The sequence below is a fragment of the Dermacentor albipictus genome, chromosome 8 (assembly GCF_038994185.2).
Source record: "Dermacentor albipictus isolate Rhodes 1998 colony chromosome 8, USDA_Dalb.pri_finalv2, whole genome shotgun sequence".
Taxonomy (NCBI): Eukaryota; Metazoa; Arthropoda; class Arachnida; order Ixodida; family Ixodidae; genus Dermacentor; species Dermacentor albipictus.
Window position 1 is genome coordinate 128,727,708 of NC_091828.1, and position 22,864 is coordinate 128,750,571.

A 22,864-nucleotide genomic window follows, 5' to 3' on the forward strand; every position below is an offset into this window, starting at 1 on the left:
ATGAGAGTTAATGGAGAGTACCTTAGTAACTTGTGATTCGCTGATGATATTGCCTTGCTTAGTAACTCAGGGGACCAATTGCAATGCATGCTCACTGACTTGGAGAGGCAAAGCAGAAGGGTGGGTCTAAAAATTAATCGGCAGAAAACTGAAGTAATGTTTAACACTCTCGAAAGAGAGCAGGAGTGGTAAGGGAATACACCTACTTAGGGCAGGAAGTGACTGCGGATCCGGATCATGAGACTGAAATAATCAGAAGAATAAGAATGGGCTGGGGTGCGTTTGGCAGGCATTCTCAGATCATGAACAGTAGCTTGCCATTATCCCTCAAGAGAAAAGTGTATAACAACTGTGTCTTACCAGTACTCACGTACGGGGCAGAAACCTGGAGGCTTAGGAAAAGGGTTCTACTTAAATTGAGGACGACACAACGAGCTACGCAGAGAAGAATGATGGGTGTAACGTTAAGGGATAAGAAAAAAGCAGATTGGGGGAGTGAACAAACGCGAGTTAATGACATCTTAGTCGAAATCAAGAAAAAGAAATGGGCATGGGCAGGATATGTAATGAGGGGGGGGGGAGATAACCGATGGTCATTAAGGGTTACGGACTCGATTACGAGGGAATGGAAGCGTAGCAGGGGTGGCAGAAAGTTAGGTGGATGGATGAGACTAAGAAGTTTGCAGGGACAACATGGCCCCAATTAGTATATGTCCGGGGTAGTGGAGAAGTATGGGAGAGGCCTTTGCCCTGCAGTGGGCGTAACCAGGCTGATGATGATATCATCCAGTAATTCGAATCGTTTTCTGTGGGGGTTTATCTCCAGCTAGTAGAGGAAATAAACACACGGATTTTCATATATTGTATATAGAAATCACTAGGACTCACTCCAGCCTCCCGCCTACTCATCATTCGTCACCATGCAGTGACGAATGCCAGCACAATCGCTGCTCTACCTGCGTTCAGGCATGCACTAGAAACACCTTTGTGAGTGTGTATGATTCGCCGTGGTGGCTTTGCTGTTGCGCTGCTAGACAGGAGGTCGAGGGATCGCATCTAGGTCAAGGCGGTGGCATTTCGAAGGGGGCGAAATGCTAGAACACTCGTGTACTTAGATACGTGCACGCCAAAGAACTCCAGGTGGCCAAAATTAATCCGGATTCCCCCGCTACGGCGTGCCTCATAATGAGATCATGAGTTTGGTACGTAAAACCTGATAATTTAATTTTTGACTGTTTATGGAATGCAGTTGGATTACTTTAATTATTGTACAAGATTTGTTTTTCCTTTTTTTGCCTCTCTGAATGTTGCGTTATCTCAAGGGAGAGGTCTTGATATTTTGTCAGGCACTTCTTTACGTTTACCTTGTCAATAGCCTCGACAACAATGCGTCTGCTGTCAACATAAATAACTTGTAAAAAGAGAGGGGATAACAGCGATTTGATGAGACAGCATGAGAGAGCGTGAAAGATGCGAGCCACGCCTGGCGACCATCAGTGCGCGCGACATTTAAATCGTCAGCAGAATGGCTATACGTACAGCCTAAAATTCAGTAGTGTGGCCTAAACTCGGCTATCAGAAAACCGCACTGCTTTCAGGCAATGAACGCTTCAATTTCCATAAAAATTCTCATTTCCGCTACATGGTTCGCACAATTTTGCAAAGTATATCTGGTTATAAAGTAATAGACATAAAGCGCTTGAAAAGAGGAGGACGAAGTAGGAGAACACAACACCTTCTTCATTCTTTCTATTTTCGAGTGCTTTATGCCACTTACTATGTCCCACCAACAATGCCAAAAGTCCATTCGGGCGATAGCCGCCACTCGTTCTTAAAATAGAATTGGGGTCCAACTACTCTTATATTTTCCTCTCTAGCCTTTTATTCATTTGGTGCTTCTATGCGAATTTCGCAAGTATATGTGTCTTTTGATATTGATCCGAAGAAGAGGGATGACAAGAAATGGGGATCACGAATGACAGAGGCTTCCATGTTTACCTTGTCAGAGGGGTCGTCAGGGTTGATGGAATAGTTGCCTGGATTGAGCGTGAGTGTTTGGGGAAAGCCCCTGGTTATCCTTGACTGAGCGCCGTTGGACATTTGAGGCAGCAGAGGCGAAGGCTTCATTTCTATGTAGGTCTCGGCGAAACGCTTGTGGAACATGGGTGGCTTGGCTCTCGGCGCTGAAAGCATAAACGTTGGCGATCATTCACGTGTGACATTCTAAGGTACCGGTCACAGGTTTCTCGCTAAAACTGTGCGAAATTCGAAGAATGTGGTGGACGCGTGCTCTTTCAGGTTCTCTGGTTTTCATAACACTAAACACTGTCTCAACGATATAGAGCATGCTAATTGCTAAAGGAAAGATATGGCAAAGGAAAGATGCTATAGTATAGCGGGATCCCGTCGACGTACCGCTCATGTTAACGTTGTAGCGCAGCTTGTAGAGCCCGGCCTCCAGGAAGAATTCAGGAAGGAAGATCATCGACTTTGTGCGTGAGTCAAGCATGGTCAAGTCGATCTGCCGTATGGGGTCGCCAGTCTCGTTCATGAGGAACGCCTCCCAGGCCCGCGTCACGTCGATGGAGATGTTGCACTCGACGGACGTGAAAGTATACAGCTCCACCGGGTGCAATCTGAGCAAATCCCCGTGATCAGCTTTGAAACACAACGCTGAAGTCTACTCTGGACTCTTAAAGAGACACTGAAGAGAAGCACCAAGTTTTGACTGATTAACGTGTTCTTTCGGAACTACATTTTCGTTAACTTTGTGATAATAGATTCATTAGCACAAGACAAAATAAAAGTGAAAGTTTCATTTTTTTTATTTCACGCTAGAACGTCGGTGTGGCGTCACGCATTTCGAACAGTCTTCTTTCTATATTGACCATTATGACTTAGCAAAAATTCTTTAAAGTTGCCATGTTCAGTCCTTGGCTCTATTAGAGCGCAATGTAGTCCATTTTTACCGATAAAGAATAACCCGAGCCTGAACAGACGCCATCCAAGTTCATGACGTCACTGCGAGTTAACGCGGGAACTTCGAAGTGGTGTCGCCACCCGTATTACGTGGTCGCGTCTTTTCCGGCTTACCGAGCCCCCTCTCGCTGCAACAGGGGCTTTTTCGGTATTGTATAAACTTAATTTACTAAACCGGATCGAATAATTTCTCCTTAGAGCTTCCTTAACACTTCCAAAATCAGCAAATAGAAGACCATCGTTTATGAAGGGTCCTGTATTAGCCTAAGGATATACGCAGTTATGGCAGGCTTTGTTGCACACACTAAAACAAAATAGATGAAATTGAAGAAGTACAGAACAACGTCGTCGGGTTCATTCATAACATCTCCGAATACAGGTCAATATCGCAGCGACTGTACAAATATAAGCTACCATCATTAACTAACAGGAAGCGTATGAATCTACTGAAATTTCTCTGTAGGCTTTCTCTAAGAAAGCGACTTTGTCCATCAAGACGTTAGCAACACTGATGTTATTAAAAACAGTCATCGCAAGAAAACGTACTCCGAAATAAACCTAAACAACCCGTAGGAGAGTCAATAGCTTTACGATCATTAAAAAATTAATAATCGTTACTGCAGACGGCACTCGAAACAAAGCTCAGTATTCCCTTGCGCCGCAACTTGTAAGCGGTGCCATACCTGTAAAAAACGGTAGCGTTTGCAGGGTCCAGAACTTGGTTGCGTATCTTGATAACGGGTGGCTTGCACGGTTCGTTGTTCACCGTGAAGTTGAGCACACTCGTCTGCTCGCTGATGTCGTTGAAGGCCAGCAGGGTGAAGACGTAGTCGAACCCGCGCTCGTAGACGTTCTGCAGCCAGAGCGGGTTCTCGAGGTCTCCTTCGAACTGGAACTGCTCGGGCCGGTATCGCGTGAAGCACTGGGAGCGAGAGCCGTAGGCCCGCTTGGGTGACTCGTCACCGTAGTCCACCACGACGCACGTATCGGTGCCCCTCAGGTCGAAGGTCACCATGAAGTTGCGGATGTGCTCGTCCTGCAAGAGGGGCAGAGCCAAGGGTTGGCTGATAAAAATTAAGGACTCGTGCTCGCCACATCATGTGGTTGTCTTACTCAAGGGACGCCGTTGCCCCACATGTATTATGCCGGAATACAGCTTTGCTGAATGTCGAATGACTGTATCGGACAGGCGGATGCTATATACCACATTTTCCGGATTTTAAATTGTGGTTTCTGCTCACGATTTTATTGCTGCGTCTAGCACAACGGTGTTACCTATAAGCGGGATTCTACGCGGGATTTGGCGAAGCAGCCAAATTTTTCAGCAACGCCTCGGATTCTGTCACTGTGAAAATGGTAGTGGTTGGCTTCAAGAAAGCTTGGCTCTGCGCAGATACGCCTGAAACCGACGTCAGTGAAAGCGAGCTATGTGATGATGAGCCGGAGGACGACGGACATGTGCCAGTACCACCTGAAGTAAGTGAACTGTTAGGTAGCGGTTCAGAAGACCAGGAATTAGATAGCTTTCATGGCCTGGACCAGCAAGAGTCATAATGAAGTCAGCTGTTCTTGTTATCAAAAGGTTCTGTTACAATGAAATGTCGATCCCCTGCGTTCTTTAGAACCACCAGAAACTCTCGGGCACCGTCAATCGGCATTTCCTCCAATATCGCACACAGCATATTGCTAACAACCGGTGCCCTCTAGCAACCTCCGCTGCTAGCTTATTGCACATAGGCGGCTACGTATCAGTAAAAATGCATAATTTCTAGTTCATTGCAGTCAACACCGACTGTGCACAATGACGTGAGTTATGTAAATGTGCGACACAGTATATACTATAATGAACCGGGTGGGCCTGTCAGACACACGAATGACGACGACGACGGCGGCGATGAAGACGATGGTGATGATGATGATGATGATGATGATGACGACAGTGGGAACTATTCGTTATTTCTGATCACAAAATAAGCGTTGAAATCTCTGTTCTAGTTGTCCCAGATAGGTTTTCGCCATTACAACCTCCTGCGTCTGAAGTGCTGCCCTACCGCTGTCCAAAGTTTTAGTATAGAAACAGCTGGTGTTTCTATACGACCGCCTATTCATTCTTAATTAGTATGCCGGACGGTGTCACTTGTAACACATGTGGCATAGAAGAAACTTTGAAACAACTCCAGAGTGACTGCCCTTAAAAGGTCAGAGGCCCGCCCTTCGGATGCAGCTTCAGGGAAATTAGATGACGGGTCTTTTACGCAAGAGAAGATCCTAGGATTTCAATAGATAAATGTTCAGTCGTTGTGTCTCGTCCCCAACGGTATCTCCTCCGGCTCCAGAACTTCGGCCCTCGAGTCACGTTATGCCTTTGAGACTCAGGTGTCTCTCGTAACACCACGATGAATACATTTTGAGAGCGTTTGCGTGCGTGTGAGTCAAAACAAGACCGAATATGCCTTACCTTGGGAGTAGTATCATTCATGTAGACATCCAGTCCTTCAATCGGTTCCATGCTACGGAAACTGACGACGAAGGGATCCGTTCTGTGTTGCACGTGGTTCCAGGCGTATACAAAGACGTCGTGCTGGCCTGGCTGCATGGAAAGAATTGAGAGAAATGCGAATTAACCGCACACATCACATAAGTGAAATATCCGAATATATATGTGGGTTAGGCTCCCACCTGTGGGAAGTTGTCTTTTCGTACACTTAAATTTCATTTTAAAATAGTTTAATGTTGGGCTAGCTGGTATTTTGACATGAGAAACATCTTGAAATACCGCGCAGCGGGACGGCACAACAAAAAGCAAGACGAGCACAGATGCCTGTGTTCGTATTCCTTTCTGCTGGGCCATCCCATTGCGTGGCATTTCATTTCTTTCACACTGTACCCTGTTATTCCTATATTTAAATAAAAATGACAATTAATTTCACCCTTCTCTGGGTTCATTTGTTTGTTGGATTCACACGAGTGAGTGTTTGCACAATGTTACTTAAAAGCTAACCCAAATTTTTGTGAAGGCCTTCAGAAACCGCCGGCTTGAAGAGCTAGTTCAGCTTGAAGAGCTGAAGTACCATTCTTTAAGCGCTCCCTCTCTTTTGCTCGCAGTTCAGTGAACATGTAACTATTTTTTTCTTTTGTTTTGCAGAGTACAAAGAGAGTTATTTCTCTGGACGTGCGAGAAGTCTGCGGCGCTGGCACACATTATCGTGTACACTGTGAAATAAGTTACATCCTTAACAGTAAAAGAAGGGCGTAAATCTGTCTCCAACTCATATTCTTACACTCTTTTAGGGTAAGTTATAGACACATTCACACCCTTTGTCGCTTTTAAGTGCGTAATTTATTTTACAGTGTACGTTGTGCGCAACTCATTCAACGCAACAGTGCTCACCTCAGGAAAGTTGAGCGTATACTTCAGTGTTTTGCCCGTACCGTTGGCCAGAAGCTGTCCCTTGGCAGTCTCGATAATGAACATTTCCACAACGCCTGAAGGCAAAAGGATTGAGAAAATGAAAGCCGCAAGCAAGGCGTGGTAAATGCGTTTCAATATCTCGAAATAAAAAAATACCGATGAAAATGCTGTAGTACGTGGTATACGATCAATATATTCCAATTAGACAACAATATTATTTCCCTGTCTTTGCGCAGTACCTATGCCAAACAGAACAGCCACATTTAATTTTTTACGCTCTCTGTTAGGCTGTTCAATATTGATAGCCATTTACATTGCAGAAGTAAAAAACAAAAGAAAACAAAGCAACAGCTAACCTTCATTTTATCTGGAAATGCTACCCGTTGTCTTTAATGCGTTGTATCTTGGGGAAAGTTAGTAAAAAAGTTCAGCGCAGGAAACACACGAGCACAATAACAAGAAGTGCTTGTGTATCTATATACTTCTCGTTACCTCTGTCTGTTTTCTCCTCTGATGAAATGTTCTTGCACGTCTTCATTTTCGTACGAGAGTGTGAAGTTGGGCTACTTGGTTGTGGACAATCAAGCCCCTGTTACCCTCTCATTCTCCTCGCTCTACGCTAGGGTACCTCGGAAAGCCGAGCAACTCAGGTACGACGTTGCTCGACTTCCTCTGCTCCCGTAGCAATCGCTGTTGCGCAGAATGTTCCTTTTCCTCTTGTATTTTACCCGAACATTGTAGACTTACGCAGTCAGATAACATGCACAGAGCCTGAACGAAAAAAAAAGAAAGAAAAAAACATGCAGCCTTCTTTGCGAATGAAACGAAATATACGTTGCTTAGAGCCATCCAAAGATGCTAAGAACATTATTCTGTTCTGAAATGTAAAGAATAAAAACAAACATATTAACAGTTGCTATACGCCATGTGTGAATACTGAAAGTCAGTTGTGTGGAATTGCGCAATGTGGAGGAGGAAGAATTATGGAAGGGAAAAACTGACGTCCAACCGAGAGTAGCAAAATGCTACAAGAAATCTGTTTGGGTTTCCTTTGTACCTTTGTGCGCTCATGTGAATCACAGTTTTTTTTTCTATGGGTAAATTTAAATGGTTTTCACATTGTGGCGCGCATTCGTTTGGCTAGTTTTATCTTCCTCGTTTTCAATTAGGAGATATTGAAACAGCATCATATTTTACGCAGTTCGCTGCCCGCTCACCGGTTCCCGTCTTGACCGTGAACACGACGGGTCGCGTGGTCGGGAAGATGTCGTTGGCCGACCCGAGCCCGACCCGGAGCGGTGCGTCGTCCGTCGGCTGGAACTGAACCTTGGCCAGCAGACCCGTGGTTCGAGTGGCCGTCTCCACCTGCCAGTCGTTCGAGCATTCGCAAATTGCCTTCCTGCCACTTGCGACGCCTTGTCGGCGGAAGATGAAAGTTGCGACTGAACTTGTGTGTGAACGGCAAACCAGCGAACAGACACCAAAAAAATGTTGACGGAACGAGTGCTGAACTGACAGCTCACTCTATTCGCTCCATAGAAAAAGCAGCGCCTGGGCAATACCTGCTGCGCATGCGCCAACACGTCGTGGCAGATGCTTTCCGTCGCGATCTTCGTCACGCGACGCTTTCGTCTCGCATATGGCAGCGGGCCTGCCTTCCCGGCGCTCCCGGCGCGCTCGCTTTTGACATTGCTGGCGGTGGCGGGGCACTTACATGCGTCATATAAACAACCATCCTCATGTTTCTCATAAACAGCTAATTAATCATTTTTAATTTGTGTTCGCAAATCTAGATAGTACATGCGCCTCGCCTTTCGACTCTTCTGCAAGAACGCCATGTTCACTACGCTCAAAGCCGTTTCTATATTTAAAGAAACTAAATAGTCTAAAGAAAAGAAAGAAAAAAAAAGACACCCTGTATATAGTCACATCGATGTGAAATGATTTTTTGCCTATCGACTCATCTAGGTTCCTGATTGTCGGTTTGCCATGTCTTGAGATAAATTTTGTGCAACTAGACACTCGTGAGACGGCTGGCAAGATTGTGACATCTGCAAAACGTTATGCAAGCACGACTGTTCCGGCTACTGACTCTTTCGCAATAAAGTTTTACCCAGAGCCGGCATTTCGGGGTGGATGTATTTTGATACCGCCTTTGTGCGCATTACCTTCCTGTCTGTACCTCCACAATAAATTAGAGATATCCGTCGCCTACAGGAATTCCAAACGACTAGAGCAACTTTTCTTTTTCTTTTTTTCGTGGGTGGTGGCAAGCGCAATGCTTCGCCCGTAGGACATGGTTTCTCCATGTCCTACGGCAAGGGGTGTTAGGGTTTCAACCTAACAATAACCGATGGCGCCGCAGTCCTTTCTCACAATGCGTGCTTCGGAATTATTTTGGACAACAGAAAGGGAGAGGGGGCAGATTAAGGGCGAATATTGCACACAGACGCGGTATTAAAACGCATGTTCCGCGGAATGCGAAATTTTATTGCGAACGAGCCATAGGTTCAACGGGAAGGGTGGCGGGGAGAGGAAGGGAGGGGGAGGGGCAACATTCGCCATATCGTGCTAAGTTTAGTATTCTGTTCACAAACGCAGACCTCGCCACGTGTCTGCAACATAAAGCGGCGTACCCTGGTCGTGAGAACGTAGTGCGATATCAGGTTGGAGATGTTGACGGCAACGTTGTAGTGTCCCGGCCGAAGGTACACGTGGCTGAACTTCTGTGACACTTTCTCGGCGGACTCGCTGGGCACTTTCCACTTGCTCTTCTGGCGGTCGCCGAACGCTATTCGCGCCACGGCGTCTGTGGGGAGCTTCTCCGTTTTGGGGTAGGTCAGTGTCAGGTAGATGGCCTCTGCGGAAAGTCGCGCAAGGGTGAGTGTACTGTCTCCACTTTTGGGTCAGAAGCCTGTACTGATCACCTTCCACGCCACCGTAGGGTGCTTAAACGAACAAAGCGGGAAAGTCATTCTAGATCAACAAAACTTGTAACTTGTTGACCTTCATATCTGGCTATGCAAAGTACATTCGAACAAAAAAAAAGAAATTTTAGTTGGGAAAAAGATAATTTAGATAGCAATTCGATAATTAATAATCGGCTTCCTCAACTACCCACAACTGCAGACTCACAATAAGATATCAAGAATGCTAGCTATGGGGTTTGCACTAACTTTCTCGCGCAAAATGAAAATGAGGAGTTATCGAAATGTGCGCAATCAAAAGTGATACGTCGGGATTTCTGGGGTTCGAAATGGAGTAAGCAATGGTTCGAATAAGTTGCTCCAAACGTCGATGACAACGTGCCCTTATTTCGCACTGTTTTGTCAAACTATATGTCGCACTTCCATGGAACCTTAGGAACACCACTCCATATTCGTGGATTAACAATAAAACTTCTTCTTGGGCGAGATGGTTAATATGTATTGAAGCCATTGCAGCGCAAAGGAACACAGACAGTGAAGAGGACAGGACACCACGGGTGCTACATAAAGCCTATGCTGTCATGTATTCTTCATTGTCCGTGTTCCTTAGCGCTGCAGTGGCTTCAATTCGGGGATTAGATTTGATTGTTCCATATCTGCTATCCTTGGTTGTCTCGTCTCTTGGGCGCAGTCGCCTGAAGGTTCGGTCTGCCATGCAGGAATTTCTTTTAGGTTCAATGCGAATTTATCACTAATTTCTGACCTTAATATTTCTTTCCAAAAAGTAGTTTGACCGGTCTTTTTGTTATAGTTTTTTCGTTCATTTTCAAATTTTATTTCTTTTGATCTAAACGTCACTGCTTAATATCACTTGCATTTCGTATATTCAAATTTATTATTTTGGGCTACCCGACCCTTGGCCGACCAAAGAGAGTGTGCACTTGTCATTGCCCACGTACGGCTCTACATCTAAAGGCTGGATTGTAACGCTTACCCGGTAGGATGACCGGTGAGTTCGTGAAGAGCTCCCAGGCCTCGGTGACGGGCCTCTGGACGGAGACACTCCGGCGGGCGATGAAGTTCCCGTGCAGGTTGGAGGAATTCACCTGCACCACGTACGTGCCGGGCTCCTTGAATATGTGCTTCTTCAGGAAACGCTGTCCCGCTAGGACGCCTGCAAGGACGACGGGGAATGTTCCAAGGATTTCAAACACCTGGTAACTCTTCAGCTTCCCATTTTAAAAGAATATGAGGTCGAGGTGGGTAATTTCAGCTTTATTCTTCGAGACAATTTTTAACTAGCAGCAGGTTCAGACCCTTAACGTTGAATTGCCTAACATAAGCGAAAGCGAAGGCCCCAAAATGTAGCATTTTCAGTCATTATTTTCAATTTTCTTTCGTTGAGGTCTGTTCTTGCCTGGTAGATAAAACTGCCATACAGGTGCAAGTAGTTGCTGTTTACTTTCATGTAACGTTTTATTTGCTGGCATGAATACATTTGTCTTTGCAGCGTGAACAACGATTTGTAGTTAGTGCGGCGTTGTCCTTTTGGTAAGAATGCGTAAGAACTTTTAAATGCTTGTAAGCAGGCTACGAAAGGTGGTGGAAATTTTGCAGTTACTTTCAGTGCACCGCCACTGTTTAAAAACGTGCATCTACACGTCCATTTTGCGCGCTTAACATCCCGCAGTAGGACTGCGAATGCTGCAAGGATAGGAGCCCGCACGTTTCATTCCAACATTGCGAGCACAGGAGAAGTTTTGGTAAAGCAGAAAGTTTTCAGAGGTGAAAGCCTATAATTTTGGTAAAAACTGAAGCGAGAGATCTCATTTGGAAGCTTCAAGACAGCTCGTAATAGGAGCAAGTTAAAGGAACCCAATTTTACTATGTTATAACGAAAGCGCAACGCCCAACGACACGGGCAATGGCAGTGTGGTGTCCCGTTCTGCCACTCGTATTGTGGGTTTGCGCATTCGTTGAGTCCGTTTTGCGGTTTGTGATGATTAACCTCCGAATCACTCATGCTTTTCAAACCCAAATCTCGTTGCTTACGAGCCTGTTTCGTTGCTATTCCCTCCGAATGCAAAGGAAACAGAGGAAACAGAAGCAAACAAGAAAAAATCTTGTGATATACATATATATATATATATATATATATATATATATATATATATATATATATATATATATATATATATATATATATATATATATATATATATATATATATATATATATATATACATAGCTTGGGTGATGCTACACGGTATACTAGGTAAACAGAACAAGTATATACTTTCAGTGGTTTCAGCCGGTGCACCGATTTTCATCAGGGTTTACAAGAAAATGGTAGTGTTCAGCACTGATGGTGAAGACAGCAGACCGGGTGCCCGGTCGTTCTCGGGCACATCAAACCCATCATCACTGTCACAACTCTCCGTTTCGGTTTGATGTATCTGAGACCGAGCGGGCACCCGGTCTGCTGTCTTCACTATCGGTGCTGAACTGCTATTTTCTTGTAAACCCTGATGAAGATCGGTCCACCGGTCGAAACTGTTGAAATTAAATACTTGTTCTGTTTACCTTGTAGCATCGCTCAAGTTCTTTAAGTGTGTAAGGTAGCCAGAAGAATTGCTCTTTACCATATATTTATATATATATATATATATATATATATATATATATATATATATAACTGAAATTAAATACTTGTGATGAGCTCCCTAATATTGTTCCTCGAAGCGTAAGAGCTTTCTCTTGCGCTTAAGCCACAGAGTAAAACTATTGTTAACTCACATCCTGCAGAACTTTTGTGGAGATCCTGAACTGATAAATCTTGTGATAAAAACAGATTGCCTTTGAAGCTCATCGCCAAATAGAATCTGGATATGTGTAAGTATAGGTGAAGTCAAGCGAAGTGCTGTTTATTATTCTCAAACGTGTGAAAAAATAAATAAATAAATAAATAAATAAATAAATAAATAAATAAATAAATAAATAAATAGCAGCGGAAGGCACTCAACACTTTATTATCTTCTTTAGGTGCTCAAGAGCTTCATGTTTCATAAACAGCTCATTTTCCAGGACAACTTTTATTTAGCACACCATAGCAATTCACAATAAATCTAGATTTTAAATTTTGTTTTTATTTATCCGAGCGCAGTTCTATACGTTTTGACTTTCACCATTTTGCCTTTACAGCGTCTGTCTGCGAACAATCGGGAGTGAACTTACTTTTAACAACTTCTTTAGTGGTGTGACCATCACCGAAATTCCACACCATTGTAACGTCACTCCCACCGAACATGCGGGCAGTAATCTCGACTTCGGTCCCCGTCGGCACTTGATTCCTGGACACCTCCAGCCGGAAGCTGGTGAGTTTCTCTTGGCTACTCACGTCCGCCATCTTGCGTACAGTAGTGTCGTGGTGCCTGTTTTGTAGAACTGCAAACAAGGAAGAAAAACATAATCACGTAGAGCCGGCTTATACCTCCAGATTTGCGCTCCTGTCTGCCAACTTCCGGTTTCGTGAAGCCTGTTTCCTCAAAAGGATTACCGTTGTGACTCATTTTCACCATTCTCACCCATCGTGATGAACTGTCTTCGCTCTTGTCAAGCAGCATATAGCTAGTTTGTGGTAATAAATTTGAGGCTTCCTCAAAGAACAGCGCAGCCATCTCAGCTTTAGCTCGTCCCGTCATATTTTCTTCCTTTCCCACTTACCGCGGCGTGGAGTATAGCAGGTCAGAAACGTAGTTTCCTACTAATGCCACTAGAGGGAACTCTGGCGCAGAGATCGTGTGCATGGGCTTGCTGCGGTAAAGCTGGGAAACGATGGAGCATGTTTTACTAGAATGTGAAGATATCTGCCCAGTGGTTGATTTAGGAATCACTGGCCTCTTTGAAGCCTTTGGGTTCAGCAAGAGCAGGGGGAAAGTAAACATGTCCGGAATAGAGATTAGTAAGAGGCGATTGGAAGATTGGTGGAAGAAAAGTAGGGAAAAGGCAAACAAAGGAGGCGTACAAAACAAAGTTTACAACAGGGGCTCAGAAACTTTGGTCATAAGAATTCATCGCGTTTTTTTTCTTATTTAAAAAAAAACATAGGTAGGACATTAGGCAATGAAATAACGAGAGCTTGGTGGCGCAACCCACCGCCCCGTTCCAAAGGGGACGCTCATAAGAACCATACATCCATCCATTGTTCTGCTACAACGAGAATGACGGTTGTTGTACATGCATCCGCACGGCCATTGTGCTTTCGGGTTCAGATGTTCTTGCGCAGTTATTTATACCAGTCGTGGTTTTTGGAGCACTGTAATGGGGGGGGGCAATAATTATTCGCACACATGCATTATCGCTGCCAGTTGTTGCGTTTATAACGCAATATACTTGCTGACGATGGTAAGCTTGCAAAGTGTAAAAGCTGTCTGGAGTCAAAAGAACAAGGTTAGGCTAATCTATGCATAACTAACCCCCGTTCCCACGCTAGTTGTGCTGCTAGGCTCGCAACCAGCGCCAGAGTTCCCACTGCAGTCGACTCCCACTAATTAGACCTCAGTTAACTCTACTTTTCGCTTAATTCGAACGCACTGGAAAGCCCCGTCGAAGGACCACACATTACTACGGAAAGAAAATTCGTTCAGTTCGAACTTGAAGCCGCTCCGGTTAATTCGATGCCCACCAGCGCCCTCGCGCGAACCACTGCTACTAAATGTTTGAAAACAGAAGGAATTCGACCGACAGTGCTACATGCTTTCCTAGTTGTGAAGGTCTTTTATTTATATATTTTTTTCTTTTATTGGCTGAAGCTCCTTCCACCCGCGAAATCAATCGTTCCGGCCTGTGTCGCATGTCTTGTAGCGCTAAAGGAGCTTTTAGTCAGTGCATGTCAGTGCATGCTCTCCGCCTCATGCTGGTTGAGTCGTGCTCCAAGAGCAAGAAACAAAAATACATTACGTGACTATACTCCAAGCAATAAAAAATAGTTGAATTTATTTGTTGTGCCACCGCTTCTTCATTCGGCTGTACGGATCATTCCATGAAATCTTGCGGTCCCGCAAGGGTCGAATTGTAGTTCTTTTTGTAGGAAATTCGATGGCCAGAGACACATTCCTCCGGCCAACCTCTATGTCTTTCTTTTCATGAAAATTTATTCTGTTTCTCTTTTGTATTTGCCATGCTGCGGCACCAAGTGGCAAGAAGGGCACGATTTTATAAAGTCAGCTCTTTTTTTTTTCATGGAATATCATCAGCTAGTGGCCGCAGCATTCATGTATCTGGCAGTTTGAGCGTTAGCAGGACAGTACTGCGCTTCGTATATAGTTCGCAACACTACGAAGCCTAGAGAGACTTATCTCACTGCTCGTACTTGCGTCACAATAAAAAGTATTTCACACGTAGAAGATATTTGGCATGCTTCACATAATTTGGTCTAACATTAAGTCTGATAATTTTATGTGGCAAACTATGCTCAATTATTACATGGAAAGTATCGCAGAATTGAACCTGTTTGCCAGCGAATGAACAGACTAACATGTTTCTACGGACATCACCACAGCGTTTCGCCTGCTCTTCAGACTAAAATATAATACGTCACATATGGTGGAAACAGGAAGGTGCACAAATAATACGTGACCCGGCATATCCTTACGTTCACAAGTTGTATTGTCGTAATACGTGAAGTAGAATCCGTAAAGAAAGCGCAGGTGGAGTGAGGCTTCTGACTGCAATAATTTATTTAGGTTATAATCTAATTCTCCTGATTTACATAAAGGTTTGGACAGGTCACTTAAAAGGCTACGCTACAAAATATGAAATCTCAAAGTTTTCAGTTGATTAACCATGAAAAACAGTGCGGCACAAACAAAATGGACAATGCCAACGAGCGGAGCGTACAGTAAAGAAACACAATTCCATGACTTGTCGCGGTCGTTGCAAGTTCATGAGAACATCTATTGAGCGAGGGGTATCTCTAAAAAAAAAAAGCGGGTCACTCACTGATTCTGAACTCGTATGCGCCGGGCTCTACGTAGAGGTAGTCGTAGGTGAGGTTCACAGAAGAGGTGAGCAGGGCGCCGACCAGGTAGCGCCGTCCCATCTCCAGCAGGTCGTCGGTGCGGACGGCCTGACCTTTGAGCTGGTTGCGTTTGACCAAGTCCGAGGGCTCGCCGCTGCGAGTGGCCCGGTACGCCAACCGGCCGCCCGAAGTTGTGAAGCCCAGGATGTCTCCTGCCAGTTGTCGGCGGCAGACATCACGTTAACGACAAGCTTGTATCAGGGCGAGAACGGCGGCTATGCTGACGCTGTCTGTAGCTACTTGAATTTGTACTAACACGTCATTTTCTTGATTAAATTAAAATAAAGACATTGTTGCTGGTGAAAGTGGTGCCAAACCGCCGTTAGGAAGAATATTAATTTGTCAAATGGCAGCTGAAGCTTAGTCGAGGAAAGAGGAACCGTTTTCCAAAGAGAATCACCGCAGGATTAACGCCTCTATACACTCCTTGTCAAAAGTATACGGACTACGTCACCTGCGAACGCCGCGCTGGCAACAGGCAATTTGAGAAACTGTGGCATATATCGTGAATTACAACATCCTGGAGAATGAAAATAACTCTCGTTCTCACCTCCCGCAGGTATGGAGTGTCATAAGTGCTAGAAGAATCCTGGTTCTGTTTGTTAAGTTTTCTCTGTGTGTTGTGTACCACTCCCTTATGTAATGTGCATGCGCTTGAGGGTAATAACATGAAATGAAATTAAACTCATGTAGCCGAATAACATAGGCGGAAAGCAGTTCGAATACTTTTGACAAAGGCTTTACGTTTGGTGCTAAGTGTTGTGTACCAAGAGTACAAGACTACATTGTTTAGTATGAGGTTGCATAAAGCAACCAATGCTAAGCGTGACAATAATTTCAAATCTACAAGTCTCTACAAACAACCACATTCCAGCGTTTGGATCATTTACTTCGTTGGGTCCGAAAACAACGACGACAGAATTATGACAAACCGGAGACTATGGGCACGGGGCTGGAGAGGCGGTGCACGAAGTATCCCTTGTTGACCATGATGGAGATGGTTTCGACCATCTTGTAGATGGAGTACACCTCATTCTTGGGACACTGGTCGCTGCGCAGGCAGTTGGCTTCCTGCGAGCACAGTGAGGCCCCCTCGTGGCAGGTGACGTTGTTGCCCAGGAAGGTGCAGCCTTGGCACGTGGGACGGAGAAGCTGCACGGTGGAAGCAAAGCGAACCATTGCTACAATACAGTGTAGGAACGTCCATTCTCTTTCCCACCTTCTGTCCTAGGGTGCTCTTCCGGACATTGTCGAATTCGGCCATATTATCAAATTCTGTAATGATGACATTGTGAGCCAATCAGAGAGACCATAGCAGCCCTCTTGGCCAATCAGAGCTGACCAGATTACAAATTCTGCAATCTGGCGGAATTCGCGAATGCACACAATAACACCTTTGCTCTCGTTTCGTTTCCCATTACGCGCCTGCGGCCAAGCATAACGATAACCAGGTAAACGGAGGATAATGTTCCCCTACGGTATTCGCAGGTCAAGGACCACCATCTGTATTTCCCAAGTTAATACACAAGCCCTGTCTTAACTCTTTAATCGTGTCTTCACTTCGCACTAAGGGGTGGTAAACACGTATTATACTCGGTCTCGCGGTCTTCCCCTTTTGCTCTTCGCTGGTTGCGAACTCAAGCACGAGCTCGCATCTTTCTTATATGCAGGCAGCAAATTCTTCAAGCTGACTGAATTTAGATACTATTCAAGTATGTTGAGCTGCATTATAAAGAACTTCACAGACAGCACAAGAATAGGAAGAGATAAGCGCAAGAGCATAGCTTAGTAATTCCTGTTACTTTAGTATAGTAATGTTTACATTTTTTACCAGGGGGCGTAATCTATTCGTGTACAGCAACCAACTCGTCGAAACATATAATCCGTAGAAGCTGCCACTTGAAGACGCTTGTGTTTGTTGTAGGTGTCGCTGTTGTTTAGTAATAACAAGCTTAGGTAGCTCTCATGTTAGCATTCCAAAATGGTGGCACTCCAAGACCGGGATAATGCAACGATTCCATTTTCATTTCTCTTCGTGCTCCTACCGGGGCCACAGTGGCAGTTAACCGACAATATCATCCTTAGGGAGCAATGAATACTAATATTCGGATAGAATTGAACGAAAGCAACGTTGTACAATACCGGCATTGGACTTCTTTATGCCTGATACCGTGTGCATGAATTCAAGCCTATAGCTTCGTCTCGTCATAAAGTTCATCGCGAGGCACGAGATTGCACTTTCGCAATGGTTCCCTCGCACCCACCAGTATGTCCATCTTTCCGGGGACGCTTCCGTATCCGTGGATGACGTCAATCTGGCCCGAGTGCACGGTGCGTGCCAGCGGCAGGACACCGGAGTCGGCAGAGTCGTCCTCGTCCGCCACGATCTCCTCCGTCTGGAACTGGGGCACACGCTCGCCCATGGACACGGACACCACGTCTGCGTGTCACCGGCAATGAACACTGCTGAAACGCCTACAGTCAGTGACAGGTCCCGAATGCAGCGGCAAGCGCCCCTCAAAAGAAACGTGCAGTACATAAGCTCCAGAAAGTCGCCTCGTTTTTATCTTTCTATGCTTATTACTTTCTTAATACTCGTAATCGTGCCCTCACCTTTCGAGTCCCACAGATATGTCGCAACGCTCATCGCCGTGGCAGGGAATATTTGTGAGAGTCAGGTGTAAGCGATACCTCTGTGTAGGGATCATTCGTTCCATTCAGCCTTTCCTGGTTCTTCTTGTTATAAGCGCGCGCCCACACACACACACACACAAACACACAGACACACACAGACACACACACACGCACACGAACGCACACACACACACACACACGCACACACACACACGCACGCACGCACACAAACACACACAAAATGGGTGCGTTGCTGGCGAGGAGGCGCTTTGTATGCGAGATTAGTGAGATTATTCTCTATACCAGTTGATCAGATGGCATTCCATTAAGAACTGGAAGACTTAAGAGACGCAAAATCATGTGAAGAAAGGACTGAAGTCCTGTCGTTGCTTCCCATGGTTTCGCATCTTTTTCACCGTGAGAAGTATGAGCCAACTAGCCAAGCAACAAGTAGTGATACATTGCCCTTAGCTGTTCACAGCGGAAAATAGGTTTTTGCCACCACCTTCTAATGCTCCGAGCGTACTCAAAGCTTTATGCTCACAAACTGCATGCCGCAGGGGAGCAGGAGCAGAATGCACAATGCTTTGAAAATTCCCCTAATTAACCAAAGTCCGGACATAATTATCTATGATGGTTTATGAATGAATAGGGGCAAAATAGTGGTGCGTGATCGCTCATAGCGGCATAATGAAGAGTCGTCAAAAGAAGTGCAATAGAGAACGCTGTATCTGGCACATGGCAAGCCTGACTCTTAAGAAAATGTAACAACACCGCAATTTAAAAACAACACTGTAGTCAGACTAACGTTGTCCTGATTTTAACTTCTCTCTCTCTCTCTCTCTATCTCTCTCTCTCTCACGAGAAGTGGAGTTCAAACAAAAGGTGGAGTTCTCAGGAGCACCCGTTACCCACCTGGCAGCACATGGCATGCATACGTTAGTGCGTCTTGCTGTTGGCCCATTAGGCACGGGATCATCTTGGAGGAAATGGCCCGAAAGACGACGACACATAAGAGTGGACGATGGGGCAAGCGCCACTAACTTTATTTTCTGATGGCACCAATGCCCTTGTATGCGTCTGAGACGGGATATCTCGAGAGAGTTTTAGATGTAAAATTTTAATGGGAAGTTAGAGCATTGGCGTGATGCACTTGCGTTATGGGGAACATCTATGTATGTCTCGTAAATGCCTTCAGGAAATACAGTTGTTGGTGACACACGTCCTTTAGTTTGTAGCCTTATGTGACATCTTTTGTGCAATTTCTCCCTAGATGAATGCGTAAGCGGCGACGCACGGACAGCATGCATTGAAGTGCTAGCATGCAGTGTATACGCACCGGGCAGCTTCATGACCTGACGCCGCGAGCCGTCGCCAGGGTCGACGTCGGCGGTCATGTCTGCGCCCGCGCTCACGCTCAGGTGGCAGGTGAAACCCGCCCCGGGCTCCACCAGTGCGGGGCAATTCCAATGCACCGAGTCCTCGTCTGGAGCCGTGGTCACCACCACCATGGCCTCCGCTCGAACCGTGTACAACTGCACAGCCAGACAGATGCGTTCTCCAATGCTCTCTTAGCTCAGGCGTTCATTGTCGCTCGAGCCTTCTATACAACCCAGATTTCTACTGTAGAAACAGTGTATTGAACATTGTGCAAACCCACAGGTGTAACAATCAAGTTTTCTGCATTGTCTTCAAGCGTATGCTAGAACGGAGAGTAGGGCATCGCTGTTTCAATAGGCCACGGGTGAATATTCTTTTTCTTTTACTGATCCGGTAGGCTGACGTGAAGGCGATTCCAATTAAAGGAACCTTGGTGGCTCGTACCTTCTACGATGCCGACATAGTGCTCAAACTGACTCAAAAATAGAAACGTTACGAAAGATTGGAATGCGCGAAATGGAATTGCAAAGCTTGCAAGGATTGGCTGACGGGCTAGTTGGTTCATTATCACACAAAGGACACCGCTTCTAGACGGGACAGATGGGAGAAAGCTTACACACATTTGTTAGCGCAGTGTGTCTGTGGTTCCTCTCTTCTGTCCCGTCTTGAAGCGCTGTTCTTTCTGTGGAGTTTGAAAGCCCTAGCTGGTGGTGGATAGGGCTTTGACCATTTTAGGAAAGCGTTTGTGTGTAGCCATTTTTCGCCATTAACGCTGCCGTTTTGCATTTGCTTCAACCAAACACACGGTATACTACAAGTGATGAACAGGCATTAAAATTGTTGCGCAGATGCGTTCGGTGTTCCATGCCCATTTGAACTCTTACTTTGACGTCACTGCGCACAAAGCAGAACCCTCTTTTTGCGACAGTCCACGATGGAGGCACCTTTGAATAGCAAATGAAATCATCCTACAGCCCCCACCGACGCTCCACTTACGTCCGAGGCACCGACTGGCGTAGCGAGCACGACGATCTTGTAGGTGCCCGGCCTCCAGTAGATGTAACGGGGCTCGGTGTTCAGCGTGCCTTGCGTGCCGGGCAGCCCGTCGCCGAAGTTGAACAGCACGGTAGCATTGCGGCCGGACTTGACGGCCAGGTGCAGCGTCACTTCTTCGCCGACGCTCACCACCGAGGACGACGGCATCACGCGCAGTCCCTCGACGGGCGAGAACAGGTCGGAGTGGAAGAAGCGCGTCGACAGCTGCTCGCCCTTGTCGCACACATCCTTCTTGGTGGCCGTCAGCCGCTCCGCTGCGACCAAACACGCACAGTTAGACATAGAACACGCAAATGGCTTCTGCGTGCCACAAGAAAGCGGGTTCAGTGTAAGCATGCTGTCTTGCGCAAGAAGCCTGCCCATAGGGCAGTTCTACTGCCCATTAAACCAATTTACATATTATCCCGCTACCGCAATGTACCAGTGGTTACTGCTTAGTTAGAGCGAAAACATAATGATAAAACGCCCTTTCAGATCGCTTCGACCAGCGTCATTCGTGTTGTGAGTGTGGGTGTCTATGGCTGTTGAAAAATGTAGCGTGTTTTCGAAAGTTGTGCGGGTAAGTACACGACATAACTCAATACAGAAGCATGTATAATCACGAACGTAAGTATTAGTTGCGCTCTGTGTCGGTGCGGAATCGCTATTTTTCCTGTCGGCAGCCCGTTATACTGACGCTCAGTATAGGGGCGCTCTGAGACGTCGGGCGACCGGGGCAGCATACGCTTACAGGAGGTGCCGCGTCAGTTTCACAGGTGTTAAAATAATAATTACAAAAAAAGAAGAAACGTAGAATAGTTGGAGACGGGGATCGTCACAGGTAAGAGATAGGAAGACTGCCATATATTGTAATAACTGTACTAAACCATAATTACCTACCTCAGGCTCGGTGACTGTTCGTCGCCACCTCGATTTAAAGGGGATTCCATTGACGACCATCGTCATCACGCTAGCAACACTCGCCCTTCGGAATGCACGTGCAGTGAGGCGTAATGCCGACAACTTTCCATGGTCGGGCAAACAAAGCGGTGGAGGTGCGGGAGTCGACTGCTGATAGACTCACCGAAGGGATCGTCGGAGCAGAGACAGTATCGGTTGGACTGGATGCCCGAGTAGGGCGCCGATATGGAGGCGCACAGGTTCTGGCAGTGGGCACCGTCCATGCCTTTGGTCGGGTCGTAGCCCCCGGGAGACAGCTGGAAGTACGACGCCGAGTCCGAGCGCAGGCAGTCGCCATCCTTGAGGCCGCAAGCTGGGCGGCAATTTGGGACACTCACAAGTTAGACGTTGAAACGTTTCGCAGGAAAACTGTAGCAGCCATTAAAAATGCGTTTGCGTTCCCTACGAGGGGAGGTCCAGCAATAACGAGATCTGTTTTTCTTTAATTAGCATACTCGAACATTCCAAAACATTACCCGTGTTTAAAGCACACTCCCTCGAGCGCAATAAATTTGCTTCACTGCTTTATTCATTGTTTAAAGCTGTCCAGCAACTCTTGGAAACTGATGACCCTCACTGCTTTTGTTATTTTTTCATTTAGCCCCTCGAAGAACTTCACTTTGGCCTAGTTGATATGCAGCCCCTCGAAATCTTGAAAACCCTTTTTTTTAAGCTTACGTTTCAGTTTTGAAGAAAGAAATTCGCAAGGGGCAAAACAGGGTGAGTAGGGAGGGTTTGTGCATTCGGATTGGGGCAGCGTTGTCATCCAATTTTTTGTCAAGAAGTTGTGTGGCAGCGCTATCGTGCAATGCACAAGCCCAGATAGCCCAATGCACAGACAGGAGCGTTTTTATCGTACTGCATCACCAAGTCTATTAGGCAGTTCAGCTTAAAAAAGCTGGTTCACTGTATGACGTTGCAATACAAATTTGAAATGAACAAGTTCTCTGACGCCAAAAAATTTCTAAAAAGAAAATAGAGCAGGATTTACACACGTTGTTTTCCCATGTCCGACATCGCAAAACAGAATTTGAGGACAAAATATGCAAAAAAATTGCAATGGGCAAACAAAATTTTACACAAGGGCTCTGCTTGGTGAAATGATTGGGACGATATTGTATTATGGCCGCTACTAGCGACACGCGTCGGTGTTAGTATACGCTTCCACCACAGTCAAAAAGGTTCTCGTTACTTTAGAGTACCCATTCGCACATCATTACTTCGGGAGAACCTCCAGGTGATCACGGCCGTCGTACTCTCAGACTCGGACATTTAGACTCAGAAAGTCAGAAATTCAGCCACTATCTCGCGGCGTGCCTCCAAAGAAGTTCTGTCGTCAGTCGCTGGCGTCATTTAACGAAATCACCAAAAAAAGATCAAGACAAAGTTTCAGTGGATACCTTCGCATTTTGGCATAAATGGTAACGAAAGAGCAGGGCCGGTATTCACAAAAAGCTA

The 22,864-nt window shown here is 45.8% G+C and overlaps 3 protein-coding genes across 3 annotated transcripts in view; all 3 read right to left on the bottom strand.

Moving 5' to 3' along the window:
• LOC135918925 (polycystin-1-like protein 2) overlaps positions 1-7,741 on the bottom strand; it is a 58,096-nt gene extending 50,355 nt beyond the window's left edge. The window contains exons 1-6 of the mRNA XM_065452623.1: positions 7,609-7,741; positions 6,371-6,465; positions 5,438-5,569; positions 3,663-4,015; positions 2,416-2,636; positions 1,999-2,183 (exon numbers count right to left, since the gene is read on the bottom strand). Coding sequence (XP_065308695.1) covers positions 1,999-2,183; positions 2,416-2,636; positions 3,663-4,015; positions 5,438-5,569; positions 6,371-6,454 — 975 coding nt within the window. The 5' untranslated portion in view covers positions 6,455-6,465; positions 7,609-7,741. The remainder of the gene's footprint in view (positions 1-1,998; positions 2,184-2,415; positions 2,637-3,662; positions 4,016-5,437; positions 5,570-6,370; positions 6,466-7,608) is intronic.
• On the bottom strand, positions 7,231-19,542 carry LOC135918960 (uncharacterized). The gene is made up of 9 exons (XM_065452677.2): positions 19,371-19,542; positions 17,662-17,837; positions 16,330-16,549; positions 15,319-15,549; positions 12,553-12,762; positions 10,313-10,492; positions 9,028-9,251; positions 7,609-7,756; positions 7,231-7,268 (listed from the first exon to the last, which is right to left on the bottom strand). Exons 1-9 carry the CDS (start codon positions 19,540-19,542, stop codon positions 7,231-7,233), a joined length of 1,599 nt encoding a protein of 532 aa, XP_065308749.2.
• Positions 19,543-20,374: 832 nt separating this feature from the next.
• Positions 20,375-22,678, bottom strand: LOC135918961 (uncharacterized). Its single transcript, XM_065452678.1, has 3 exons — positions 22,663-22,678; positions 21,531-21,719; positions 20,375-20,721 (listed from the first exon to the last, which is right to left on the bottom strand). The coding sequence occupies exons 1-3, from the start codon at positions 22,676-22,678 to the stop codon at positions 20,375-20,377; spliced, it is 552 nt and encodes a 183-aa protein (XP_065308750.1).
• Positions 22,679-22,864: the final 186 nt, after the last annotated feature.